The sequence below is a fragment of the Oryza sativa genome, chromosome 12, assembly GCF_034140825.1.
Source record: "Oryza sativa Japonica Group chromosome 12, ASM3414082v1".
NCBI classification, from domain to species: domain Eukaryota; kingdom Viridiplantae; phylum Streptophyta; class Magnoliopsida; order Poales; family Poaceae; genus Oryza; species Oryza sativa.
The window spans coordinates 19,455,023-19,480,985 of NC_089046.1; the positions used below are offsets into that span (position 1 = coordinate 19,455,023).

General features: G+C 41.3%; 2 protein-coding genes across 2 annotated transcripts; both read left to right on the forward strand.

Annotated features, from left to right (window-relative positions):
* The first annotated feature begins 440 nt into the window (after positions 1-440).
* LOC4352268 (protein MID1-COMPLEMENTING ACTIVITY 1-like) lies at positions 441-3,976 on the forward strand. The gene is made up of 2 exons (XM_015764003.3): positions 441-1,174; positions 3,026-3,976. The coding sequence occupies exons 1-2, from the start codon at positions 695-697 to the stop codon at positions 3,605-3,607; spliced, it is 1,062 nt and encodes a 353-aa protein (XP_015619489.1). The 5' UTR covers positions 441-694; the 3' UTR covers positions 3,608-3,976.
* Positions 3,977-17,783: 13,807 nt separating this feature from the next.
* Positions 17,784-19,866, forward strand: LOC107277174 (putative serine/threonine-protein kinase-like protein CCR3). The gene is made up of 3 exons (XM_066306614.1): positions 17,784-18,272; positions 18,719-19,008; positions 19,093-19,866. The coding sequence occupies exons 1-3, from the start codon at positions 17,784-17,786 to the stop codon at positions 19,796-19,798; spliced, it is 1,485 nt and encodes a 494-aa protein (XP_066162711.1). The 3' UTR covers positions 19,799-19,866.
* The last annotated feature ends 6,097 nt before the right edge of the window (positions 19,867-25,963 follow it).

Consider the following 25,963-nt stretch of genomic DNA (forward strand, 5'->3'; position numbering starts at 1 on the left):
AAACTTGGAAGACCACTTTAACAATTCACCCTTTTTGAGCTGTCAAACTGTGTGCTTTTTTTTTAAAAAAAAATCTATACAAAGTTGCTTAAAAATCATATTAACCTATTTTTAAAGTTTAAAATAATTAATACTCTCTCCGTCCTAAAATATAACAACTTCTAGCTTTTAGAATTTGTCCCAAAATATAACAACTTCAACACCAATATTCTATTCTTAACCAATCACAACCCTCCACAATTCAATTTTTCCACCTACCTCCACTTTTCATCCAATCACAACCCTCTCCTATTTAATTCTACATACTTTCTTAATAACCGTGTACAACTTTAAAAATGCTTATATTCTAGGACGGAAAAAATGCTTATATTCTAGGACGGAGGGAGTACTCAATTAACCATGTACAGCTTGTTAAAAGCTCACTTCGTTATCTTCTTAATTTCTTATCTCCTTCTCTCTCAAACACACCATAAGAAAGCATGTCCAATTGTCCATGACCATGAGTCCATGTCCACACCCCCATCTTGCCATCCATCACCCACCTTCTTTCCAGGAAGTTTCCCCGTGTGCGGTCTGGCCTCTGAACCCCCTCACTGATCGAATTATCATCCGTTTGTGTTCTTGTCAGTTACTCCACTATCTTGCAATTAAGTTGCAACCACGCCATCCTGCCTGAGTTGCGAGCTAGACTGCCATGGCGCTCTGGAGTGGGCTGGGTGAGGCGGCGACGGCGGCGCAGCTTGTCGGGGTAGATTTAGGTGGGCTAATCTCCAACATCATACAAGCGGCAGCAACGGCTCGGCAAAACAAGAAGGAGTGCGAGCAGCTCGCTGGCCGTGTCTCCATGATCGACGAGATACTGTCGCAGATGCAGGAGAGCGATGAGACGATGCAGAAGCTGCTAACCGGCCTTGAAAACGAGCTCCGTGAGGCTCACCGACTCATCGTGTCCTGCCAGGAGAGGAGCGCGGCCTACCGGTTTGTGATGGCTAAGCGGCAGGCGGACAAGCTCAGGGAGGCGCAGCGCAGGATCGACGGCTACCTTGGCCTCTTCCCCATGGCCAGTCACAACATCACGATGCGCCGCTTCGATGAATACTACAACGCGCTGAATCCAACAGGCTGCACGACCGTACCATGTAATACATATGCAGGCGCCCGATCCCAACGCCAGGTACAAACCGAAACGCATATGATGGTATCAAGCTTTCAATTTTATACTTGTACTAGAAAAAAAAATAGCCGTGCGTTGCAACGGGTGAAATCTGTTTTATTCTTATTATTGTTATATGGTTTAGTTAAAATAAAATTCACCGTGGGAGTTCGCTTGGATATATATATTTTTAGAAAATCATGAGCTGCAGTTCGGTGTCCGATCGTCTCAAGTTAGCATGCGAGTTTTTATACAGATTTCTTATATGATTCCTTCTGTATTACCAAAAGTGAACAATCTTAAAAACTGACTCAAATAATATGCATATGTATTTCCAAAAGCAAACGAACTTAAAAACCGACTCATACACGGATGACGTACCAAAATACCGGCAAAAACATCTTCAATTTTTATAATAGTAGAGATATACCCTCTCCGTTTATATTACAAATCACTTTTGAGTTATTTCAAAGTCAAATCTTTTTACGTTTGATAAGTTTATAGAAAAATACAGTAATATCTACAACACCAAATTAGTTTCATTAAATCCATTATTGAATATATTTTTATATTTATTTTGTGTTGAAAATATTGATATATATTTTGTTAGAGAAGGATATTTTTTACTCGATCTCTACATCCAACCGGATATATGCAGCCTTTTTAAATTCGGAACTTGGCCTATCAAACATGAAAATCACTAGGCAATATCTCCAGGAAGCTCGGTAATAGTTGCGCCTGCTTACAAAATAGCAGGAAGATCTCTAAGTGAAAGCCTAGCCCGTCCAAGGCCGATAGTGGTGACGTATTCGAGCGTCGCAACTCCCCTAAGGGCATTGTCGTGGGTGTCTTTCCTTTATCCTCCTATGGAATCTTTTAAGAGTAAAAACCTAGTCTTGGTTTTCTGGGGCGGACATCATCATTGACGCTATAACCTCCCTGGAGGCGTCGTTTGAATTGCCATTTCATTCCAAACACTCTCGAGATGGTATGTCCTCTTGCGGCGATGCCCTAGGCAATGCTAGATAGCCACATTGGCAGGCCTCATGGGGGAGAGCGGATCCTTTCTTCTCTCTTGCCCTCTCCCCCTCAATCCCAAAGCGGTGGATGGAGTTCAGTGCGTCGGGTTGTCACAATCCTGATTGGTTCTTAGTAGTGGGGCTTGTGTTGTAGGTGCACAGCATGTTTTTTTTTTCTTGATTATAGTCCCCTAGGTTTATTGTTTTGTATTTCTTTCCTAGTAGCTTGCTTTGTTGAAGCCATCCCACCCCACTACAACTCTTTCCCTACATCCCTAGCGAACAAACAAAAAGGAAAAAAAATGGATGCATTTGTTGGCAAATTCAAATGGTTTCAGAAGCAATAGGTCACTCTTTGCTGGCATTAATCCCATCATGTATTTTACTATGGTTAAATAGCACCCTCAGCACAAAAACTAGATAGAATCATGATGGTTTCCTTTTGTTCAAAAGTTCTTTGTTAGGGTTGACTGGTTGAGATAGGAAGCTTGAGTAAACAGGCTTGTTTATGACGACTTCTTAGGAGATTTCATGGTAATTGGTATCTCTATAACACAATCTTCTTCAGTTGGTTCATTCCTCTTGTTGCCTTGCACTAAATTTCGACATATGGTGTTTTGAATTTTTAGGAGCATTTCACATATTATATACATGAGAAGTTTGGCTTTAATGAATTATTTTATAGTATTTCACTTTGTTATTCAATTAGTATCACTAGAATAGTTTACATTCAATGATGTATTAAGCATTACCTTCCTATTTGAAATAAGAATTATTGCTATTATATAAATACTAACATTATATGGCCTCAATCTGCCCTTTTTAATCTTATCCTGGACCTCCAAAATTTCAGTACCAGGCCTGGGATGAGGAGGAGGAAGAGCAATGGGCAACATTTTATAGAGAGGAGGAAGATCAAGGGGCAATGTTCTATAGGGAGGAAGAAAAGAGCAAAGCAATATTTTATAGAAAGGAGGAAGATCAAAGTGCAGTGTTTTATAGGGAGGAGGACGTGGAGCAAGAGACATTGTTTACGGGACACGGGGAAGAGCAAGAGGCAGTGTTTTGTAGGGACGAGGAAGATGCCTTCTATAGGGAGGAGGACGAGCAAGAGGGCCAAGAGGCAGCCTTTTATAGGGAGGAGGAGAAGCAAGAGAGAATGTTTACTAGGGAAGAGGAGAGGGGGTATGAAGAAGATGAAGATGAAGAGGCAGTGTTTTACAGGGATAACGAAGATGAAGATGAAGATGAAGAGCAAGTGTTTTACAGGGATAATGAAGATGAAGATGAAGAGGCAGTGTTTTACAAGAAGGAGCAGGAGGAGGGGAACACTGGTGCCGCTCATAGCTGGAAGTTGTCGATGCACATCACGCTACCACTCATTGAGGTGCATGGGCGGATATGCAGTACATTCGTCGGGGTCAACCAACCCTGATGACCATCGGCAGAATCGATTGGTAAATTACTTATACAATGAATTTACACTATATATCAAGTGGGATTATAGTTTCCCGACACACAAATATCCCTGTTGAAACATATTTCTGAACCCTCCGCTACGGGGAGGTAAGAAAGGTACTAGATACGCAGCCGGGCGCGAAGCCAAACTCTGAGGTAGTTTAAGGTGTCATAGAGCGACGACAGCGTGCTGCTTGCAACTTTAAGGGAAAGGACCGGCCAACCATTTCGGAAGTCGCCGCTCGAGCTCGTCCATGAATATGTGAATGTGTGTCTCTGTATTATATTGTGCTTGTTGACTTATATGCACCTTTTACTCAAGTATATATATGTTCGTCTTTTAAAATGGAGTATATTTCTAAGGACATATATCAATTTATGTAGTTTGCTTGGCTTATGTTTCTATCAGTTGTGTTGACAAATTAAACGAGTCCACGCCAACATGCAAATGGCTACATGCAGGGCTGAAGGCTGCGGCAAGCGACATTTTACCTCCTTTGGAGATAACTAGATTTCGTACACGCGTGGGAAAGAACGGCTCTGATCAGCTGAACCTAACCTAATCCGAAATACCAAAAAGACGAGGGGTTTTCTGCAAAATTCGATGGCGTGGATTGGCTGAGCTCACGGCGAATCTAGCACATTTAAGATATGTAATATTCCTTTATTTTGGGCAAACTAGCTAAGTGCATGATCTACTACTGAAAGAATAATTAGCTGTAGATTCCCATTTTCCCAACTTGGCATGAGTATTTCTATTTACGACTAATTATTCTTTCAGTGGTAGACGATATACACATTGATATCGGGGCGTATGTGGTAACTTCATCAATCTTAATATATACAAGCACAATCTTTGGCTATGCTTGTTTAGATATGGTGTGTGTGTATTCATGGAGATTATTGCACGCGCGTGTATATGAGCACATGCGTTTGTATGTGTCTCAAAAAAAATTAAGGCATTTGAGACTACTTGTACTCAAGAACAGATCTAAGAGTTGCACCCTATTTGTATGTCCATAATCTACTTCTAGAATGATCTTGAGAGCAAAGGGAACATATATGTTTTCTCATGTCTCTACTACTGTGGGATCGACATGAGATGGATATGGTGATTGTTTAATAGATGTGTTGTACGTCTTGGTTCACAACACGTTATCACTTATCAACATGTTTATGCTCACTGCCGGTTTGTCTGTCCAATCTATTGTTGTTAGATTGATTTTTTTTGCAACAGATTGATTTTTCCTGTTGAGAAGTTGTTTCTTCACTGTGTTTGAATTTCTGACTAGCTAGTTACCTAATCGATAAAACATGTCTCTGTAAGAATTGTGATTGATCTTAGTGCTACTACAGAAAGTACAATCGATGCGGTTGGGAAACCCCCTTGGGTGTCGGATTTCCCAACCGGCACACAGCAGGGGACCACTTGTCTCAAAGGTGCCGGTTTAGAAACCGACATCTTTGAGGTTCCAAGAATTAAAAAAGGCGGCTCGATGCATCGAGCTGCTCCCAATCACCCATGAGATCCTCATCCAAGAACACAATCATGAACACAAATCACACAACAAAAACCATGAACACAAATAATGAACAAAAGTCTTAACAAAAATCACAGGCTCCGCCATCAACGCCTCCCCATCAGCCGCCTATGCGGCCGACACGGAACGGCCACCGCCGACACGGCTGATGCTGGATCCTCCGCAGAAACCAGCACCAATGCCAGATCCCACTTTAGTTAACCGACTCCTATAATATATTAATATTTTTTAAATCAGTATTAGGTGTTGGTTTTTCTATAGAACCGACACCTATAATCGCTTAAAGGTGTATTTTTTTTATGTTTTCAGACTGCGGAGGTAGAAAAACGTCTATAGGTATCAGTTTTAGCACTTTTGGCACCTATAATCGCTTAAAGGTCTATAGTGCCGACCTCTATGCGTGTTTCTGTAGCAGTGGTGGATCTCAGCTTGTTGCTGGCACCATTATAAATGATCAAGGGCTAATGTTTGATGAGTCATGCTCAGGTATATATATATATATATATATATATATATATATATATATATATATATATATATATATATATATATATATATATATATATATATATAGTAAATTTGTTTGGTGCTCCATGGTGCCCGGGCACCATTGTTGAAATTTACTATATACCCAATTCAAATGAGCATGAAACTTTTTCAATTACTTAGGTATTAACATTAACTACTTTACTAACTAGTTTAAAGCAAGTTTGAACTGAATTTGAACTTGTTTTTGTTAGATTTTGATTCTAGGTATATAGCATCCATACATATAATTAGTTAGGTATGTAATCATGGATTGTGAAATAAAGTTAAATTTGAGTTGTTTTGTTGATAAGTATAGGTATGAATCAAATTATTATAACTAGGTATATACTCACAATTTGAAAATTTTGAAAAAATTTGAGTGATTTTGTGCATTAGATACCATGGTGCCCGGGCACCATGGTGCCCCATATGAGTGTCCTATATATATATATATATATATATATATATATATATATATATATATATATATGCCACTGTGACTTACTTTAATTTTTTGGGTCATCCAAATCAGAGTAGAGATACATGTAGAGGGTCGGGGTAAAACACTATATATATAATACTACTCCCTCCGTTTCTAAATATTTGGCGCCGTTGATTTTTTTAAATATGTTTGACCGTTCATCTTATTCATAAGTAATTATTAATTCTTTTCCTATCGTTTAATTCATTGTTAAATATACCTATATGTATAAATATAGTTTTATATATTCATAAAAAAATTTAATAAGACGAACGGTCAAACATGTGCTAAAAAGTCAACAGTGTCAAATATTTAGAAACGAAGGGAGTACTCTAAAGATTTCACTCTATATATACGTCCATTGTCTACTTGACAACTAAATAATCTATTAATCTTGAGGGCAACGCACAGATATTTTACTAGTAATCGATACACATGATTAGGATGAAGAGCTGGAGCAACGTACCAGGTGGATATACAAGCTGGGAGGCGACGACGGCAAAACTGCGTATCCTGCAAAATACTAGTAAAATGCTAGCAATCAACATCTTCTGTGGATCCATCTTCATTGACAAAGTCATTCGCGCGTCGCGCGTAGGATCCATTCAACTCATAATTAATCTCATAACCACAGCAACGTACTAGAGTGGAACACCATGAGGTTCAACACAAGGATTAGCACTATTTGCCAGAGAATTGACGGGCGACAATACTGTGAAGTGGCTGGCTAAGAGCAAGGATAATAATAGAGCTCACTTCTTACTATTAGCCAATCTTAAAGCCAACACATATAATAGATTAGTTATAAGGTTGGCTATAATTTTCTTCTCCTCTCTTTATCTCTCACTTATACATTAATTGTATTTGTCTTGGAGCTTGTGTTAAGCTAGCTCTTGCATGAGAGCCAACACCCTTAATTTTTTGTTACATCCCTCCTCCACATATGCTTATAGTAGGCTTATAGCTCACTATTATACTTGCTCTAAGCTGGCGGCTAAGGGCACCCACAATGGTTATCTATAGGCTCTCTACAAGAGATCCATGTCAGCATATTTTCCTACTTGGAATGTATTAAAAGAAGAGAGAGAGCAAAGCTATCTACTAACTTAGAGATAGTCTATAGAGAAAAACGAGGCAATGCATGAGAGAGCTATAGATACCAATGTAGACATACTATTAAGGTGGTTTACTATTAATCGAGTCTATTGCCGAGATGTACATATTTTATAGAGAGCACCTTACTTTACCACTGTGGGTGCTCTAACAACATGACCATGAATTCAGGATGAGGTCTCCGCCAAGTGGATACACAAGTTGGGAGTAGGCGACGAAGCTTGGCATCCGGCAAAGTCTTAGCAATTAATCAATTCGAGACCAAATAGCGCAGTCAGGGGAAACACCAAGCACATACATGCATGGATCCACATCATCATTGACAAAGTCATGCAAGCGTAGGATCATATCACTGCTGGCGAGGTCATTTTTGCTCCCAATTCGCTGCCCCTCCTAGTTCCAATTGTGCAACCGAAACACACAATCCAATATTAAAGATGGCTATTTTTAGTTCCGGCAAAAATAACCGGGACTAAAAATCCATCTTACTAACCGGTACTAAAGTTTTTTTTTTTAAAAAATGTTTTTTACTGCTTGGTGATTATTTTATAGATATGCATATATATGTATAAATCCATGTTAATATATGTAAAAACATACATATATATTCATAAATACATAGATATATAAATATATATATATATATATATGTCTTTATATATATAGATATAAAGACATACATACACATATGATTAATATTTAAAGACATATAAGTATATACAATAACATATAGTTGCTAGAATATATATATATATATATATATATATATATATATATATATATATATATATATATATATATATATATTACAATCGTTGTTAATTTCTAATATTCTATCATATATTACAAAATCTAAGAGAAAGGGTGGGGTTGACGAATAGGTATTCCATCGTCGTGGAATTCTCATCCATGATAAATTCCATCAGTTGTTCTTGAACAACCTTTATATATTTCACGTGCGAGAGTTCCTCATTCATCCAAATAATCTATCATTTGAAAAAAATATAAATATATGAAATCAATAAGAAGTGTGTAAAATAATGTATGAATGATGTTTACGTACTTCCATATCCTTATCACTGTCGATGTTGTGTGTTATGGTGTGCATATAGTTACAAACGTAGTAGCCGCGCGAGTTGTTCCCCTGTGCATGTCGTGCACGCTAAAGGAGAAACAAGAGATTTATTATATATTTCTATTTTAGAACAAATAAGATATATAATTTTGGAGCAGGTACATACTGGAAAGTCCATACTCACATCCAGTCCGTCTTTAAATACCCCAGGTACGGTTATATGGAACCGTGCCCATACCCTATACTTGCAAACTATGATTAATTATCCAAGATCCACATAGTGGCAATCATAATGACAGTGGAATGGACGGCATTTTCTGTTTAGCATTTGAAAAATCTGGGTGAAAGTTTCCTCCGGTTTCTCCATAGAGTCTAAGACATGGATCTTACTTGCAGGGATGTTTATGACAAAAAAGACCTAATGGAATCTGCAAGTTGCATGAGATGATATATATGTCACGGTATAAATACAAGAAAGAAATTGGTACAAAAGGCGGTAAAAACTCACGTTGTGTTATAAGACTAGTATATAGGTCTTATAATGTTGCTGCACTAGAAAATGGTAATTGTTATCCTACTTCGTATGTTTCTTTTGCAAAATCCCGTACATGCATATAGTTAGTTTTGCAGGGATCCATGAAACCAACCCCGAAAGCTCCCTGCCTATGGCATAGTTGAATCTCCATTCTACAGCGGAAAAAAACATGATTTTATCATATATCCGCACACGGTAATTATTCGATGCTACATGCGAGGAGCTAAGGAACAAAGTAAAATTAAACGACACTTACAAAACCCAGCAACTGAGAAGAGAGATGTTGAGGGCGTCTAGCTGGTATACGTCAAAGATATTGGAGAAACAGATCCACATATTATCATCTCCACAAAAGTAATCTGCGTTTTTTACCCTCGCAGCGAACATCTCTCTACCATTGGCTCATTTTACCATGTACCATTGATGAAATCGGTACATCTGTGTAGATAGGTTGTTCAACTGCTCAGGCCAAGTGGTTCTCCGAGGGTAAATGTGTGTTTTAGATTCGCTGCTGTCGCTGTCTTGATAGGGGCTTCACTCAGCAGTCGCTCGCTGGTAAGTTTTGTGTCTGCCATGAATTGTTGTATATTAAGTTCTTGTGAAGATGGCATCGGCTCAACCGCTTGTTTTGTTTGCTTTTTGAGCTGAGGGACATCTTTGGAGTTTACTTTAGTCTTCTTAAAAGACTTGCGTACTGATCGCTCGTAGTCTGATGGTAAGCTCTTTTGCGCCGGTTTTCTCATCTTCTTAAAAAACACCTTCGTTGTTGGATCTATTTGATAATTTGAACCTTCTTCTAGATTTTGCCGCCTAAAATGATCCTTCACTTGCCTGGCCACTTCCGCGTCAGTCTCCTCGTCACTCGTCAGTCATATCATATGGTCTTTTCTTTGGAATAGACTTTTTTGGCTCGTCAGAAGTTGGCTTCTTCCTTTGTATATATTGACGGCGTTGGAGGAATTGAGCTGGCCCGTTCTTGATGAGGTGCAGCTGGTTGTGGCAGTGCAGATAGAGGAGAAGGTTCAGATCGATGGTGCGGAGGAGATTGAGGAGACAACCGATGTTGCGGAGGAGATGGAGGAGACTGATGATCAGGCTACGGCAGCGGGAACCAAGGATTAGGCTACGGTGGTGGAGATGGCCAAACCGACAGCGCCGATTGCCCGGTAAGCACGATGAAACGCTTGTTTCATAGATAATATAGCATGCCGGCATGAGGCTTAAAATGTAATAATTGTTAGTGGGTGTGTGATGATGTGACATGCATGTTAAGCTTTAGAAATTAGTGGGTTATAACTTTATATAAGAGAGGATATGCATGAGTTTCTGATTTATTGTTTCCACCGACGTTAAGGACACTATTGTCAGGGTAAGATATGTCTAGGTTCGAGCATTCCCGAATAACATCACAAAATCACAAATGTCGGATACCACATATCATTTGTCTAGCTAGTTGCTAGGAGCGGTGTATCTGGAATTCCTATCGTCATATCAGGACAAGATAACAGTACAATAGTTCGATTTTTTTTTTAGCAGTAGAGAAAAATAGCTCTGGTACGATGCTTATCGAGGTAGTTGCTAGACATATGAATGTGTATAAATGATGCTTGATGACATAGGCAGCTTAGGATTATTATAATCTAAATTAGTAGAATATGGTAATCTACTCTAAATGTGGTTTTTTAATTATTGGGTGGTTAAAAACCTACTTCCTCCGTTTCATATTATAAGACTTTCTAGCATTGTTCACATTCATATATATTAATGAATCTAGACATATATGTTATTGAATCTAGGCAGACATATATGTCTAGATTCATTAACATATATATGAATGTGAACAATGCTAGAAAGTCTTATAACCTGGAATGGAGGTAGTACTATCCCTGCGTACTAAAAAAATTATACACTTCTGCCATCGAACCAAACATACCATGTTCCTTCCTCACACGCCGTGCGCATTGACCTTCTCCTCTTCTTGGATGCACGCGTATCGGCTCCTCCTCCGGCCGCGCCGCTGGCCCCACTCCGCACCCCAGCTCCTTCCCTAGGCCACACCGCCACCACCACTCCATGCCCCGGCCCCTTCCCCAAGCGGCAGAGCTCCTGCCGCGGCCGTCGTCGTCTCCTCATCCTCCCCCTCGGCGCATTCATCTCCAAGCCACGCCGCTGACACCATCTCCGTCTCATCCTCCTCCGTGATCCAACAATTTCTCCTACAACGGAAGGAGCGTTTGAGCGTTTGAACGGGATTGAAAGTTTGCCATTATTTTGAGGGTGTGCCGTTTGAACGGGAGTGATTTTTATTAATAAACTAGGAAGGTAACCCGCGCGAGGCATGTGTTGTACACTAAGTTTGAGATATTTATAAGAGCAAAATATTGAACGGAGAACATCTAGCACAATTTCTCCATAAATTGTTTTCATCGGCATTAATTGCTTTTATAATTTTATAACCTATTAGTTTTATATTGTATCATATTTAAATAATATCTATTAGAAATTATTTATAATCTTCTTTATCATTTGAAATTAAGAGACTTATTTTTTTTAAGAAAACATGTTAACGAAAGTAAAAATATGGTGTTTTTGAAATTACATATCTATGGACCATAGTTCATTAAAGGATTAATTAGGTGGAAGATGAAGCTCCACTAAACTTTTGGGTTTATATAGTCTAATATGGTTGATGTAGTTTGAGAGGCAATCCATATATGAACATTTCATGTAGGGTGGGTGAGAGGCTCCATGCAGCCTAACATGAATACGATAACGACGAAATATAATTGCGCAGTAATATTTTAAAAATATCATGTACCATGAATAAATTCTTTTTTTTAGGTAAGATAGATTTAACGATTATAACTAATAGTTTACCGGTTTAAAAGGCACATGAGTATTGCAGAATGTAGCTTAAAAATTATGGTTGTTTTAATATTCAATGTTATTGCGAAGTGAGCGCACCTCAACTGGTTAGGTTTCTTGTGGTGGAACTTGCCCACTCGGATTCAAGTCCTAGATTTGATATGGGTGTTGGCATTTACGACTAATTATTCTTTCAGTGGTAGGTGACGTATCCATCGACAGCGAGACGACATGGTAACTTCTTCAATCTTAAAATATGTCGGCTCAGTCTTTCGGAGGTACTAAAGGGGTAGGGTGCGTAGACGCTGTGTTTCTAAGAGATTTCCAATATTATTAATTGTTTCCGCTAAAATCTATTTATTTTTTTCTTAAAAATGTATGGATTTGTTTTTGTCAACAATTAGTGAACAATAGCTAGTCCGTAGAATATATATCTGATCCAAAGTAATGAATTTTTTTAATAATATAGTTAACTTGGTTCTTTAGTTTTAAATTTTATAGTAAATAATCTAATTTATCTCCTACTTATGCTACATTCGATCTCATTGGTTGAGCTTATGTAGGGCACACAAAACGATATAGGCCATTAACGCATGATTAATTAAGTATTAAATATTACAAACGTGAAAATAGTTTTTTTTTTAAAAAAAATGTATAGAATGTATTTGCACAACATGCGCAGATTAGTAGTTTAAATGAGGCATAATTTTTAGACAATACATTATTTATTTCTGTTTTTGACAATATGTCCTGAGTAATTTATTACTCATTATTTCATCTTGAACAATCAAGATACGTTTTTTTGATATTTTATATTATATTATAGATCTACTTTTGGCTGTGCAAGTTTGTAAAGTAATATATTTTTCTTATACTACCACCTTCACTAAATATATGACGTTGGTCATCAATATATAAAAAACAATAAAAAAATACAAAGGAAGTACAAAGAGCGTTCTTTTCTTTCGGTAGTTTCACTAAATATGGCCGTCATAAGAAAATACAGAGAAGTGCAAATCCACGTTTAAAAAAAGCGATGTTTTTTTAATTTCCAGTAGTACGTACGTATACAGTTTTTTTTTTTTTGCTGTATATTATTTCTTCTTTTCTAGGCCGTGGTTGTTAATCCGTATGTACGTATGCCTTCTCAGCTTTTTCTAGTCAATTTTTTTATGGAAAGTATTGCTCGGTAAATTAGGAGGGGTAGATTACTATTTATAACAGATCTAATCCAATGGTGTAAACTAATGGGTTCACCAACTTAAATGAAAATCGAGGGCTAGATTTTTTTTCTTTTTTATTAGAATTTCTAAGTTTTTTTCTATTTTATTATTGCGCCATGTGGCAGCTTGAGAGCGTTTTTAGAGCACCATGTGGCGGTATGAGAGCGTTTGTAGGAAGTTTAATGGACTTTTAGTATATAATAGAAGATAGATAGATAGATAGATAGATAGATAGATAGATAGATAGAAGATAGATAGATAGATAGATAGATAGATAGATAGATGTTTTATTTATTAATATATGACAATATCTTTTAGCTATTTCAAATCATGTATTTGTTGTATACAATGACAAAAGGATGAGCAAGGCATCCAAAATATTTGAGAGTATTATAGACATTAGCATTTCAAACCCAGTAATCTATGTCTCCAATAATCCAAAGAAACGAATAGCTCACAACTTATTCTATATTGGCTTACTATATATATAATCCAGCTTATAGTAATCTAGCTTAATAATTTAGGTTACAATAATTTTAAGCTAAAACAAACAGAGCGTAAGTTTATGCTGTCTTTTAAAATGTGAAGGACTTGCTTATCAGTTTGTGTCCTGTTTCAGGTGAAAAAAAAATCCCACAAAACCCAGAAAAAAAAAAGGAAAAAAACTGCACCTTCGGCGCCTATACGCTGCTATCGGTTAGGTCGGCCAGATGAGCCCACGAGAAGAATTGACATCCCTTCGCCAGGCGAAAGGAATAAGTTCACCGGAGGTCCCTCAACTTAACAGCGAGATTTTTTTAGGTCCCTCAACCACAATACCAGAAATGTTCGCCCCTAAACTCATTCAAACCGTTCACCGGAGGTCCCTTGGCAGTATAGGTGGGTGGTTTCGCTGACGTGGCATCCTAGTCAGTAAAAAAATAAATAAAATCGTGGGGCCCACATGTCAGTTGCACATTTTTTTTTCTTTTCTTTTCTTCTTCTCTTCTCTTTTCTCTCTTCTCTTTCTCTTTTCTCTCTTCTCTTTCTCTTCTTCTTCTTCTTCAGTGTGAGTGAGGCCGGTGGAGTGGCGATGCGCGGGCGGCGGGTCCGCACGACAGCCGAGCGGTGGCGGGAGGCAGCAGGCGAGCGCGACCGGCGGGCGAGCACGGAGGAAGGAAGTGGAGGAGGAGGAAGAGTGGCTTGGGGAGGAGGAAGGTGTAGCGGCCGAGCGCGGCGGCGGGCGAGCGGACAAACATGACAGGCGGAGGAGGGGGCCGCAACGGCGGAGGTGGCCGAAGAAGGAGCGTGGCGGCGGTGGGCGAGCCCCTGGAGAGCTTAGGGGCGACGGCGGATGAGCACGACGGCGCGCCGCTGACCGAAGCAGTCGCCGCCACCGCGTCTCCAGCCGCAGACGCCATGGAGGCCGAAGAGGGCGGCATGGCCATCGTGTACGACGCACGGCTGCCTCGGCTGCGGTGGAGGAGGTGGAGGACGCCACCGCGACCTATTCCGTGTTCCGCAACGAGATCACGGCGGCTGGGGACACGCTCGTCGATATCCCCGTGGTGGATTTCTTCTCCCTCGACGTGTCGGCGGCAGTTGAAGACGAGCCGCCGCCCGCCGCTGCTCAGCTGCCACGCGGACCCGCCGCCGCGCTCGCCCGCCGCCCGCGTGGCCGCCCTCGCCTGCCGCCGCCCACCGCTGCTTGTCTGCCGCACGGACCTGCCGCCGCGCTCGCCCGCCGCCCGCCCATCGTTGCTCCGTCCGCGCAGCTGCCCTCGCTTGCCGCCGCCCGCCGCCGCTTGTCTGACGCGTGGACTCGCCGCCGCGCTCGCCCGCCGCCCGCCCATCGTTGCTCCGTCCGCGCGGACGCCCTCGCCTGCCGCCGCCCGTCGCTGCTTGTCTGCCGCGCGGACCCGCCGCCGCGCTCGCCCGTCGCCCGCCCATCTTTGCTTCGTCCGCGCGGCCGCCCTCGCCTGCCGCCGCCCGCCGCGCGGACCCTCCGCCCGCGCTCGCCTGCCGCCACCCGCCGCTGCTCGCTCGCCCGCCGCCCGCCCATCGCCTTTCCGCCCGCTGGCCTCACTCGAAGAAGAAAAGAAAGAGAAGAGAGAAAAGAGGAGGAGGAGAAGAAAAGAAAAGAAAAAAAGATGTGCCACTGACATGTGAGCCCCACGTACTATATTAATTTTTTTTGCTGACTAGGATGCCACGTCAGCGAAACCACCCACATATACTGCCAAGGGACCTCTGGTGAACGGTTTGAATAAGTTTAGGGACGAACATTTCTGGTATTATGGTTGAGGGACCTCAAAATATCTCGCTGTTAAGTTGAGGGACCACCGGTGAACTTATCCCCAGGCGAAACGAACTTGGGCCGGCCTTCTTGTAAAGGCGCCATTGACCGCGCTCAAGACTCAATAGCTCAAAACTGCTCTCGCCTCTCGTAATTGATTCGATTCATCCATGGCGGTTTTGCCTTTCTGCCGTCGTCGTTGGCATCTTGGGTGTCTGGTGACGTATGTGCCGGCGAGCTCCGCTGCCGTATCAACACCGCCTTCCAAACTTACTGTGAAAAGCGAAATAGTGTGCTCGTCGGAATTTTTGGGGTGTCATCATGGTCCGCATTCGGGAGGGGCGTGCGGAGGCTTGCACTCCAGGTGTTCGATGAAATGCCGCGTCGCAAAAAATACTGAATAGGAGACACAGGATTCCACCCTGTGTAAGGCACTGAGGCGGTACGTACGGTCACGGCGGTAATTCCCCCTCCCTTCTCACCTTTGTTTTTCAATCTTTAATTTGCTTGCCCCTTTTTTTTAATAATGTATTAAAACCCGGGCAATACACAAATATGGGTGTACATTACCAACAACATTCAGAGAGTGTAAAGATACACTCCTTACACAGAGTTCACTCAATTAACCAGCACCTAAAAAGCACTTAGGCTCAAACCCCTAACAAAACAAACCCCAAAATTATTGCAACAAGCATCCCAAAGCCTAAGAACATCGCAAAGAAGTGCATCACTCTTCATCGTATCACCATCCTCCTTAAGCAACAAAGATCACTGATGAGCCCAATTTGTTCCTCTGAAAATTAATTACCTGCAAACATGAATTAAAATTGAAATCTTAAACATCACATCATATCTACAAAGCTAAACCGCCTAACACAAAGCTGCAATTCTAACAAAAAATTGGTACTTTAGCCTAGGTTGTAAATCCATAAGCTAACTTTCAAACATATTAGCAACTTTTTCACATTATCTGACCAAACGGGTTGATGCGGCTTGACGCGTATGTCAATTGTCCCACACCTACGTGTATATTAGGAAACCGGTGAACATCCGCCCATTTATTGTGTGCTAAATGAATGATTATGAAAAAAATAGCATTGTGAAAAACATGATGTAATATATCACTCCACAAACATAATAATTTAAATTCAACTTTTACAAGTTGTAATAGAATACAAATTAAAATCCTTAAAGTTGAATTAATCTTACATGTTTGGTGTAGAGATATATTTTAATATATCTTATTAATTTTTTTAGCAAAAAATATTATAGTTATGTAGTTAATATGTAGACATGTTTGGTAGGCCTCCAAACTCCAACTCCTAGCTCTAAACTTCCACTCCAGTGGGAGCTGGCTTCTGTTGGAGTTGTAGAACAGCTGAAAAGTGTTTGGCTAGCATCCAGCTCCAGATCTGAAATTGAAAAAAAAATGAAAAAAAAGCAATCCCCAATCTGGACACCGTCCCGCGTGCGCTGCCCTGCCGCCAACCGCGTGCCGTCCACCCACGCACTGCCCGCCGCGCGCCATCCCCGACTGCGCCGTTGGCTGCCGCTAGGGCGTCGTCCCCCCACTGCCGCGCGCCGCCCGCATGCTGTCCATGCACACGCTGCCTGCCACCGGCCGCGCCCCCCCAAGCCGTCGATCCCACCGCCTGTTTGCCTACCGTCCGGTGGGTAATGGGAGGAAAAAAGAGAGAGAGAGAGAGGTGAGGAGGTGAGTTTGGGGTAGTTCAGTGGTATTTTTGTATAAGTGTAGTGGTTTTTTTAGGTTGGAGTAGAGCTGTAGGGCAGCAAAAATCTAGCTTTACCCCATAGTTTATTTTTTAAAGTAGCTCTGCTAACTTCACTCCCAAAAACGGAGGATCTAGACCGTATGGTACAACTCTGGCTCCAGATAAGTAGGAGATAAGTATGAGTTGGGAGCGAGAGTTGTGCCAATTGGGGCCTAAATTATTAGGAGTCCAGACGGATGACTAGAATCCCTCTCCTTCCAACTCCCTCCGCCGTGGTCTGTCTGTAATTATCTACTCACGTTCATGACCTGGAACGCGTTAATTAAGTTGGCGCTGTTACACTGTTGGGCAACATCAGCACAGCAGTGCATGAGCAGTTGAGCACGATGAGCAAAACAAACGAACACGACTCCACAGTGCCTGCACACGGAAGTCCTGAACATTTTGGCCTTCTTCCATCGTCCAGTCTTTCCCTTTTCCCTGGTCAATGTCCGTCATCTCCATGCCCAAGAATCCAGCCAGCCTTCATGGCATTGCGGTTCATTCAAGTTGCCTGCATTTTGTCAACTAAACGAGGACATATTTTATTTCCCCGAGAGGTCTTCCACAGATTCCATCATATAAATATTGTTGGTCATGAGTAATTAAGCTTAAGGTCGGAGAGATGCTGAGGATTACTATAAGTTTTCAGGACGCAGCATCTTTTTTCGTTTCCCCATGTCGATCCCGTTTGTTAATTAGCCAGCAAGAAGGGAATCCGCGTCCGAGGTTTCTGAGCTTTGCCATGGCGCTGTGGAGTGGTCTGGGGCAGGCGGCGACGGTGGCGCAGCTGGTCGGGGCAGACGTCGGTAGTCTCATCTCCATGATCGTGCAAGCGGCGGTGACGGCTCAGCACAACAAGAAGGAGTGCGAGCAGCTCGCCCGCCGTGCCTTCATGATCGCGGAGCTGCTGCCGCATCTGCGGGATCCGGAGGTGGTGTGTCTGCCCGAGATCCGGAGGCCGCTGGTCGGCCTCGACGACACGCTCCGGGAGGCACACGAGCTCGTGATGTCTTGCCAGGAGAAGAGCGTGATGCACCGGCTGGTAATGGCAGGTCGGCAGGCCGAGAGATTCAGAGAAGTTCAGAGCAGGATCGACTCCTACCTCCTTGTCTTCCCCTTCATCAGCCACATCGATATAACCCGGCGCCTTGATCGGATATACAGAGTTCTTCTTCCGAATGACCACACGCCCGTGCCATCTCCATCTGCAGGCTCCCAGACTCGTGAGCTGGTACGTACACATTTCTTGCTCCAAGCTAATAAATGGACACCTTAACATTCATGCATGCTTTAATTTAAATGAAACTAGAAACTTAGGCTGTGTTTAGTCCGTGTGCCAAAATATTTTAAAGTATACGAACACACATTTGAAATATTAAACGTAGACTAATAACAAAATAAATTACAGATCCGCCTGTAAACTGTGAGATGAATCCTAATTAATCCATCATTAGCAAATGTTTATTGTAGCACCACATTGTCAAATCATGGCGTAATTAGGCTCAAAAGATCCGTCTCGCGATTTACATGCAAACTGTGCAATTGATTTTTTTCGTCCACATTTAATGTTCCATACATATGTCCAAATATTTGATGTGACGGAAAAGTTAAAAGTTCGAAGAAAAAAGAGTTGAATCTAAATTAACACGGCCTTAATAATTGTCTGCGTTTGTCCAGGAGCTCGCAGAGGAGGCCGCTCAAGAGGTGGTATTCCGTGGCGAAGAAGGCGAGAAATTCACCATAGCAGAGCTTGCGACGGCGACCAACAACTTCGCCTCCGACAGACTAATCGGTCGAGGCGGTGTCGGCAATGTGTACATGGGAAGGCTTCCTGACGGGAGAGAGGTGGCCATCAAGCACTTTCCCGAGTTTCACTACACATCTATTGAGGATGATGAGTTCAATGCGGAGCGCATCATCCTCTCACGCATCCGTCACAAGGGCATCATCCGTCTCTTTGGCTGCTGCGTGGAGCGCCACAAGCAGGAGGCTAATAACAAGCGCTCCACATGGTTCTGGAAAAAGAAAGTCGCCGATGCCGGCCTGCAGACGCCGATGACAACGGAGCCTCTCCTCGTTTTCGAGTACATGAGGAACAGCTCCCTTGACAAGCACCTTCATGGCTCGCTGTCGTCCTCCTCGCCGGTGGCCACATCCTGGAGCATGCGCATGGGGATACTGCTGGGCGTGTCGCGGGCCATCGAGTACCTGCACACCCACCCTACGCGGCCGGTGATCCATCGCGACATCAAGCCGTCGAACATCCTGCTCGACGAGGCCTGGGTGCCGCGCTTGTCGGACTTTGGGTTGTCGGTCGCCTGGGACGGGACGGATCACTGTTGTGATCTGTCCATTGACGGCACGCTAGGATACATCGACCCCGAGTACTTTGTGACGCACAGTGTGAAGCCAACGATAGACGTGTACAGCTTCGGGGTTGTGATGCTGGAGGTATTGACAGGGATAAAACCAATTTTTAAACGGAAGGAGAAGGAAGAAGAGGACGACGGTGGCATCATCCCCACGAGCTTGCTGGCCTTCGCCCTGCCAATCGTCGAGGCAGGGGAGGTGCGGAAGGTGCTGGACAGGCGCCCGACGCCGGAGCCAACGCCGAGGCAGCTCCAGGCAGTGGAACTGGTGGCGCAGACTGCAGCTTGCTGCGTGCGGCTGGAGCCCCAGGGCCGTCCAGCCATTTCGGAAGTCGTGGCCAACCTCCAGGCAGCGATCGACCTCATCTCATCCAATGACGATGAGTAGCCCCCAGACTGGGGCCGATACCGCATGAATCGGTGGAGGAATTGAAGAAGTTCAGATAGTATTATTAATTATTGCTCCCTTCTCCTGGTGAAGAGAAGGATATGTTACGACATCTGTTAGACATTACTTATCACATCTACATATGTGAAAGCAACAAGCTGTCTCAAAAAATGATGAGCCACGTCATCTGGAATACTAATGGCCTTAGGATGAGAGTAGGAATAAATATAGACCGTTGGATCATTTGTGTGTATACCAATCACATATAAGGAGAGTTCTAGATGAAAAGGTCCCATGCATATGCAGATACTTTTATATGATAGTCAAAGCAATCTAGTCAAACAAACAATAAAAAATAGAAAAAAAAAGGTATTCGGAAGGTAGCAGAGCAATGAAATGAGTGGATAATAAAAGGGTTGATTGAATCATGCCATTATCCATTATAACTTTGTATGTTCGGAAAAATAACTTAAATAAATTTGACTATTAAAAAAGTTTATCTAGAAAAAAAAGTTAAAACGACTTATAATATAAAACAGACGAACGAAGGTAGTAGCATTTTAGTCTTTTTTGGTGCAGTGGTTTCATTTTCCTTGAATAAAGTTGGTTGCTTTCAGGCCACGTAATATATCTATTATATACTAAAAGTCCATTAAACTTCCTACAAACGCTCTCAAGCCGACACCTGAGACTTCTATAAACGCTCCTAAGTCACCAAATAGCTCTCTAATAATTTAAATAAAATTCTGAGAAAAAGAAAAACATCTCACCGTAAGTGTTCATTTAAAGTGGTGGACCACTAATATTAACCATTGGATCATAAACTAAATCTCTCCTCACCTTACTCTCCCGGCCCCACGAGTACGTACGTACTTATGCCTATGCCTCTGTCAGCTCGATTCATGCCATCCAACTCTTGATTCTCTCTCTTTTTTTTTTTCTAATTACACAATACATGTACTCCCTTTGTTTCTAAATATTCAACACTATTGACCTTCTAGCACATGTTTGACCGTTCGTCTTATTCAGAAATTTTTGTGAAATATGTAAAACTATATGTATACGTATAATTATGTTTAACAACAAATGATAGGAAAAGAATTAATAATTACTTAAATTTTTTTAATAAGACGAACAATACATATTTAAAAAAGTCAACGGCGTCAAATATTTAGAAACAGATAGAGTACATCGTAATTTGTTCTCATTTTCATGGAGACTGATATGCCTCCGCGAGCTCGATTGATGTTGTCCAGATCCTAATTAATTCTCCATATTTTTTCCAAATCACGATACATGTACACCATAGTTTATTATCATACATTTTTAGATCAGTTTTTTCATAGAGACTAATCTAAGTGTGAATGTGCAAACGCTAGGAATTTATAATAGAAGTGATCTGGTGTTGTAAACAAACAATTATTTTTTAAGGATCTACACATACACTTTAGCAGCTATAGGTTTTTTTTAATTAAATCACCAATTCCAGACCTATATTGGCTATATTTTTACTACTATATTATATTATATCTTATATGCCATTTCTACCAACGCTTGTAGGTTATCACGTGACACTGTCTAATCTCATCATTAATTTTTATTTAAATTGGTAGGCCTATTATTTTAGATTATTAGATCAATTCTAAATGTACTTAACTGTGGCAAAAAAAAAACCATAAGTAGTGTACGTATGATTGGGAAAAAAATAAAGCTTACTATGAAAAACATACGCGCATAGTTAGGATAAAAAAGAAAAATAAATAATACGTACTAAGTACCAATGGAAAAATTATCGACGGTTTTTAAAAACAGATATTCCTACAATAAAAAATATTACTTCACAAATATACGCAAATAGAAACTGCGAGATCTATAATATAAATATCAAATATCAAATCAATGGTGTTTGAACATTTATCTTCTAAATTATATTTATAAAAAATAAAGCTTACTAAGAAAAATATACGCACGTACTTAGGATAAAAAAGATAAAGCCAAAAAAATACGTATGAAGTATCATTGGGAAAATTATCGACAATCTTTAAAACATATGTTCCTATAATGTAAAATAAAATATATTACTTCACAAATATATGCAAATAGAAACTAGATCTATAATATAAATATCAAATATCAGATCAATGGTCGTTAAATATTTATCTTTTAAATCATATTTGTATTCAATTTGAGATTAGTTGTATTCCTTTAATTATTATATGCTAAAAGTCCATTAAGAATCCTACAAACACTTTCAAGCCGCCACGTGAGACTCCCACAAATGCTCCTAAGTCGCCATACGGTGCTCTAATAATTAATTTAAATAAAGTTTAGAGGAAAAGAAAAACATCTCACGGTAAGTTTTCATTTAAAATGGTGGACCCGATAATATTAACCATTGGATCAAAACTATTGGTGATTATTTATTGTAAATAAGTTTGGAAAAATAAATATACTCGGTGGATCTGCCCTGGTCGGATCCATGGCTGACGGATCAGCCGCTCCACGACCTCTGGTTGTCGGGATCCAAGAAGCCCGGGAAAGAGGGAGGAGAGGCACCGGGATCCGCGTGGTTGGAGGCCGAGCACACTACCGCTCGAACTTGAAATAGCCACCGCCATGGCTCCTGCAGTTGCCGTTGCCCGCCGCTGGTCGATCCGCCCCTGTCATATCCGTGGGAGGAGAGGTGGCAGAATCCGCAAGGTTAGAGCCAAAGCCCATCGCTGCCAGAGCTCGCCGCAGCCGCTGCCATTGCCGGATTCGCAAGCTCCGGCCGTCGAACCCACCGCCGCTCCGTCACTGTGAGATGAGGGAGAGGATAAGGAGAGAGAGTGAGCGAGGAGTGGATAAGAATGAAGGAGAGTTAGCTAATTTAAGGTGGAGGGAGGTCAGTTGAACTTTTCATAGGCGGGTCTCTTAACAGGCCTGCATGTGAACATAACCTATTTTTGCATGCAAGCCATTTAAGAGGCCTGCCTAAGAAAATATTTGCATGCGGGTCTCTTAAACAAATGCATGTGAAAATGGGGGTTGATTTTTATAGACGTGGACACTTATGATCTGCCTGTAACCTATTAGTTTTTGGGTGTTCGTCTAGGAAAATCATTTTTGTAACAATGTCTTTAATGGTGTTATTTCATTAATTGGTATGAGTGGTATTTTTACGATATTTATATATGGATTTGGAAATAAGTGAGACATGAACACTTAGATAAGTAGTGAATGTTTTAGTGTACAATGATGCTTATTTTATTGGTACATATGTAGTTTCATCTATTAATAGGTACACAACTTTTAAAACAGTAATAATAAGTTGCGGTGACAGCGGGAGAATTTATACGTAATCAGGATAGTGATTTTCTTGTAATCCTGGAGACATTATTATCATTTACTAAGCATATTAAAGCCTATGGTTTATCTCACAACACAAAAATGATGAGATATGATTTCTTTTAGCATTATTTCATAAATCGTAAAACAATAAATAAGATGCCCGCGCAGATGCGCGGGCTTCCTTCCTAGTTTTAATAGAGTTGGCTGCTTTCAGGTAGTGTAGGATATCTTAATAGATAAAAGCAACCAACTTTATTCAAGGAAAATGAGCCACGTTGTTGGAATTGCAACGGCTATCAAATGCAATTGAAAAAAAAATATAAACCGCTCGATATTTTACGAGGATGGTATCCGTTGGACCAATCATGGGAGACTCATCTATAAGAGTGAAATCCACTGGATCAATCAGGAAGCTTCTGGACCAAAGGACCTGTCGAAACATGAATTCGGCATTAATAAAAGAGGGTAGCGCACGAGACCTAAAAGTGGATGGATGCGGAGACAAATGATTTAGACAGGTTCAGGCCCTCTCGATGAGAGGTAATACCCTACTCCTGTTTGGGGATTTGAATCCGCCGGGTGTATATTGATCTGACGATCAGGTTGTCTCATGCCCCCTAGAGGGCCTCCTGCCCACCTTATATAGGGTGGGGGGCAGGATTACAAGATAGAAACCTTAACCAATACGGTATCGGTTTCCTAAATCTACTTTACAATATTATCAAACCAGGACTTTAGGCTGTTCCGTAATATATAAGGAAACGTAATACCCGAGTCATGATCTATTACATATTCCATAGATATAAGTTATCCCCTATGACTAGTCGGATAACCATGCCGTATGGGTATGGGGTACCCATAATATCCACAGTAGCCCCTGAGACCTTCGCAGTCGAAAAGATAATCTTCTCTCGAACCAGATTACTCCAAAGCCGAGTGCTTCAATCATCTTTGTCATGGTCTCCCGAGTACTTTTACCAAATCTGAAGACTGTGGAGGGCTGGAAAATAAAGTCAGGTGCACCGACTAGATGCACCTAATAGGTGTAGCCCCCGACAATGTGGTTAATTGAACAAACCAAGCATATAGTCAAGGAATAAATAATCCAACCAACCGAGTGGTTTTGATAATCGTAATCAACCAAGTGACTTGATATCAATATATAGCATATGCGGTGTGAATCCTCCAAATAACATGATCCGAGTGATATACCAACTGCTTTGTAAAATATGATGAGTGATATAGCAAAATAGCTATAAAGAAGCTTGTATATTGTGAATAAAGAAATTTCCAAAGTATTGGGCATACGCCATGCGCACACTGCTTTAACAGATGTGCTTAAGTCCCTAGAAGACACATGGTTTCACCACACCTGGAAATATATGGCATATGTGGTGTAAAATCCGAGTAAATAAACTCATAAAGGATTTACCAACCGCCTAGAAAATGACCACAATATATAATCAGCCTAAGCCATAATATTGGTCAATAAAAATGCACACTTACGTGGCGAAAAGCAATGATATTGTATCCAATCAATTGCTTAAAAACCCAAACAGCACCTTGACTTATATATAAAAAAGTCAGCGGGACAGCTATATAAAGCTTTACTGTTTGACACCTTTTAAGATGCATTGTACCAACTCCTAAAAAGTTAAGTAACTGCGGTATAAAAGGATTTTAAGGTATTGGGCACTTGATCACGCGCACTTTGGCCTAAGCAAAAAGTGCCTAAGTCCCTAAAAGAACGTGACAGGCCACACCTGAAAATATGGGCTGCAGATATATTAGGCCTAGGCCAAAACATATGCCTTCGACACCCTTTAAAGGATGACGCATATAACATGCTCCCGAGTAATAAATCTTCCGGGTAATATAGACCAAGCGTAGCTCATATGAATAGCTTCTAATCTGAGTGGTTATCCCTTATGGGATACTCCAAAATAGATGTAACAATTGAATCCCGACTGGCGCAAGTATTCAGTTGATAACCCTTACGGGGAATAATAAATAGTCCAGTCTTTGAGCATATAAAATAGACCCATGATCATGAATTCATGTTGCATGTATCCGGAGCAAGTCCAAATTGAAGATATAATACTTGTATTTGAGCTAGTAAGCCCCTGAGCACGTAGTCACAATTGTTCATTGATGGTAGCTGACGCAGTTGGCATAGAGACAAGACAACCAATATAGAGAGAATATTGCCCACCAGAGGTGGCAAAAATATTGGTGGTAGTGAAGATAGTGATACCAATCAAAAGTACTGAAGTCGCATAGCCATGGAGGCGAAGAAACCAGTCGGCGGCAGTCAGGTCAGCCAGCAATGAATATGAAGGCGCTCAGCGATAAAGTTGTGTAGTTGACGACGACAAACGCAACCGACATGATGAAGATGACGATGTCGGTGATCCAGCCAATAGCAGTGTAGCAACCAATGATAATGACAAAGACGCTCATCAGCATTTGCATAGTAGGTCAACCGTGAAGGTGAAATAATAAGTCGGCGAAAACATAATCATCCATTAGCAACAGCAGAGATGTCAGGGTCGATGAAGCAGAGGTGCTGGTGATGATGTCAGTGACAATAATCCATCAAATTAATGTTATAACTGTTGTAGATGCTTCACTTGGAGGAGAGTTGATGTTGTTGCCCAACTCGTCTAAACCGAAATATTTGAAGTTGTTGAAGTAGCCCCCGACTCTTTGATTAGTTGGGAAACAACTGAACATAGAGTCGAGAACTATAGCTTCTTATCGTCGAGTAGTCATTGCTTGATTGAAGATATGTGTTGAAGATGTCCAAGTAGAAATCATGAATGTTGGAGAGCCACT

What these genes read in the sequence shown, in the direction of transcription:
- LOC4352268 (XM_015764003.3), top strand. Translation starts at nt 695, where the DNA reads ATGGCGCTCTGGAGTGGGCTGGGTGAGGCGGCGACGGCGGCGCAGCTT. An exon ending in GCGCCCGATCCCAACGCCAG is followed by an intron (nt 1,175 to 3,025) that starts GTACAAACCGAA and finishes CCAAAATTTCAG; the next exon opens with TACCAGGCCTGGGATGAGGA.
- LOC107277174 (XM_066306614.1), top strand. Translation starts at nt 17,784, where the DNA reads ATGGCGCTGTGGAGTGGTCTGGGGCAGGCGGCGACGGTGGCGCAGCTG. An exon ending in GCTCCCAGACTCGTGAGCTG is followed by an intron (nt 18,273 to 18,718) that starts GTACGTACACAT and finishes GCGTTTGTCCAG; the next exon opens with GAGCTCGCAGAGGAGGCCGC. An exon ending in ATCCGTCTCTTTGGCTGCTG is followed by an intron (nt 19,009 to 19,092) that starts CGTGGAGCGCCA and finishes CGGCCTGCAGAC; the next exon opens with GCCGATGACAACGGAGCCTC.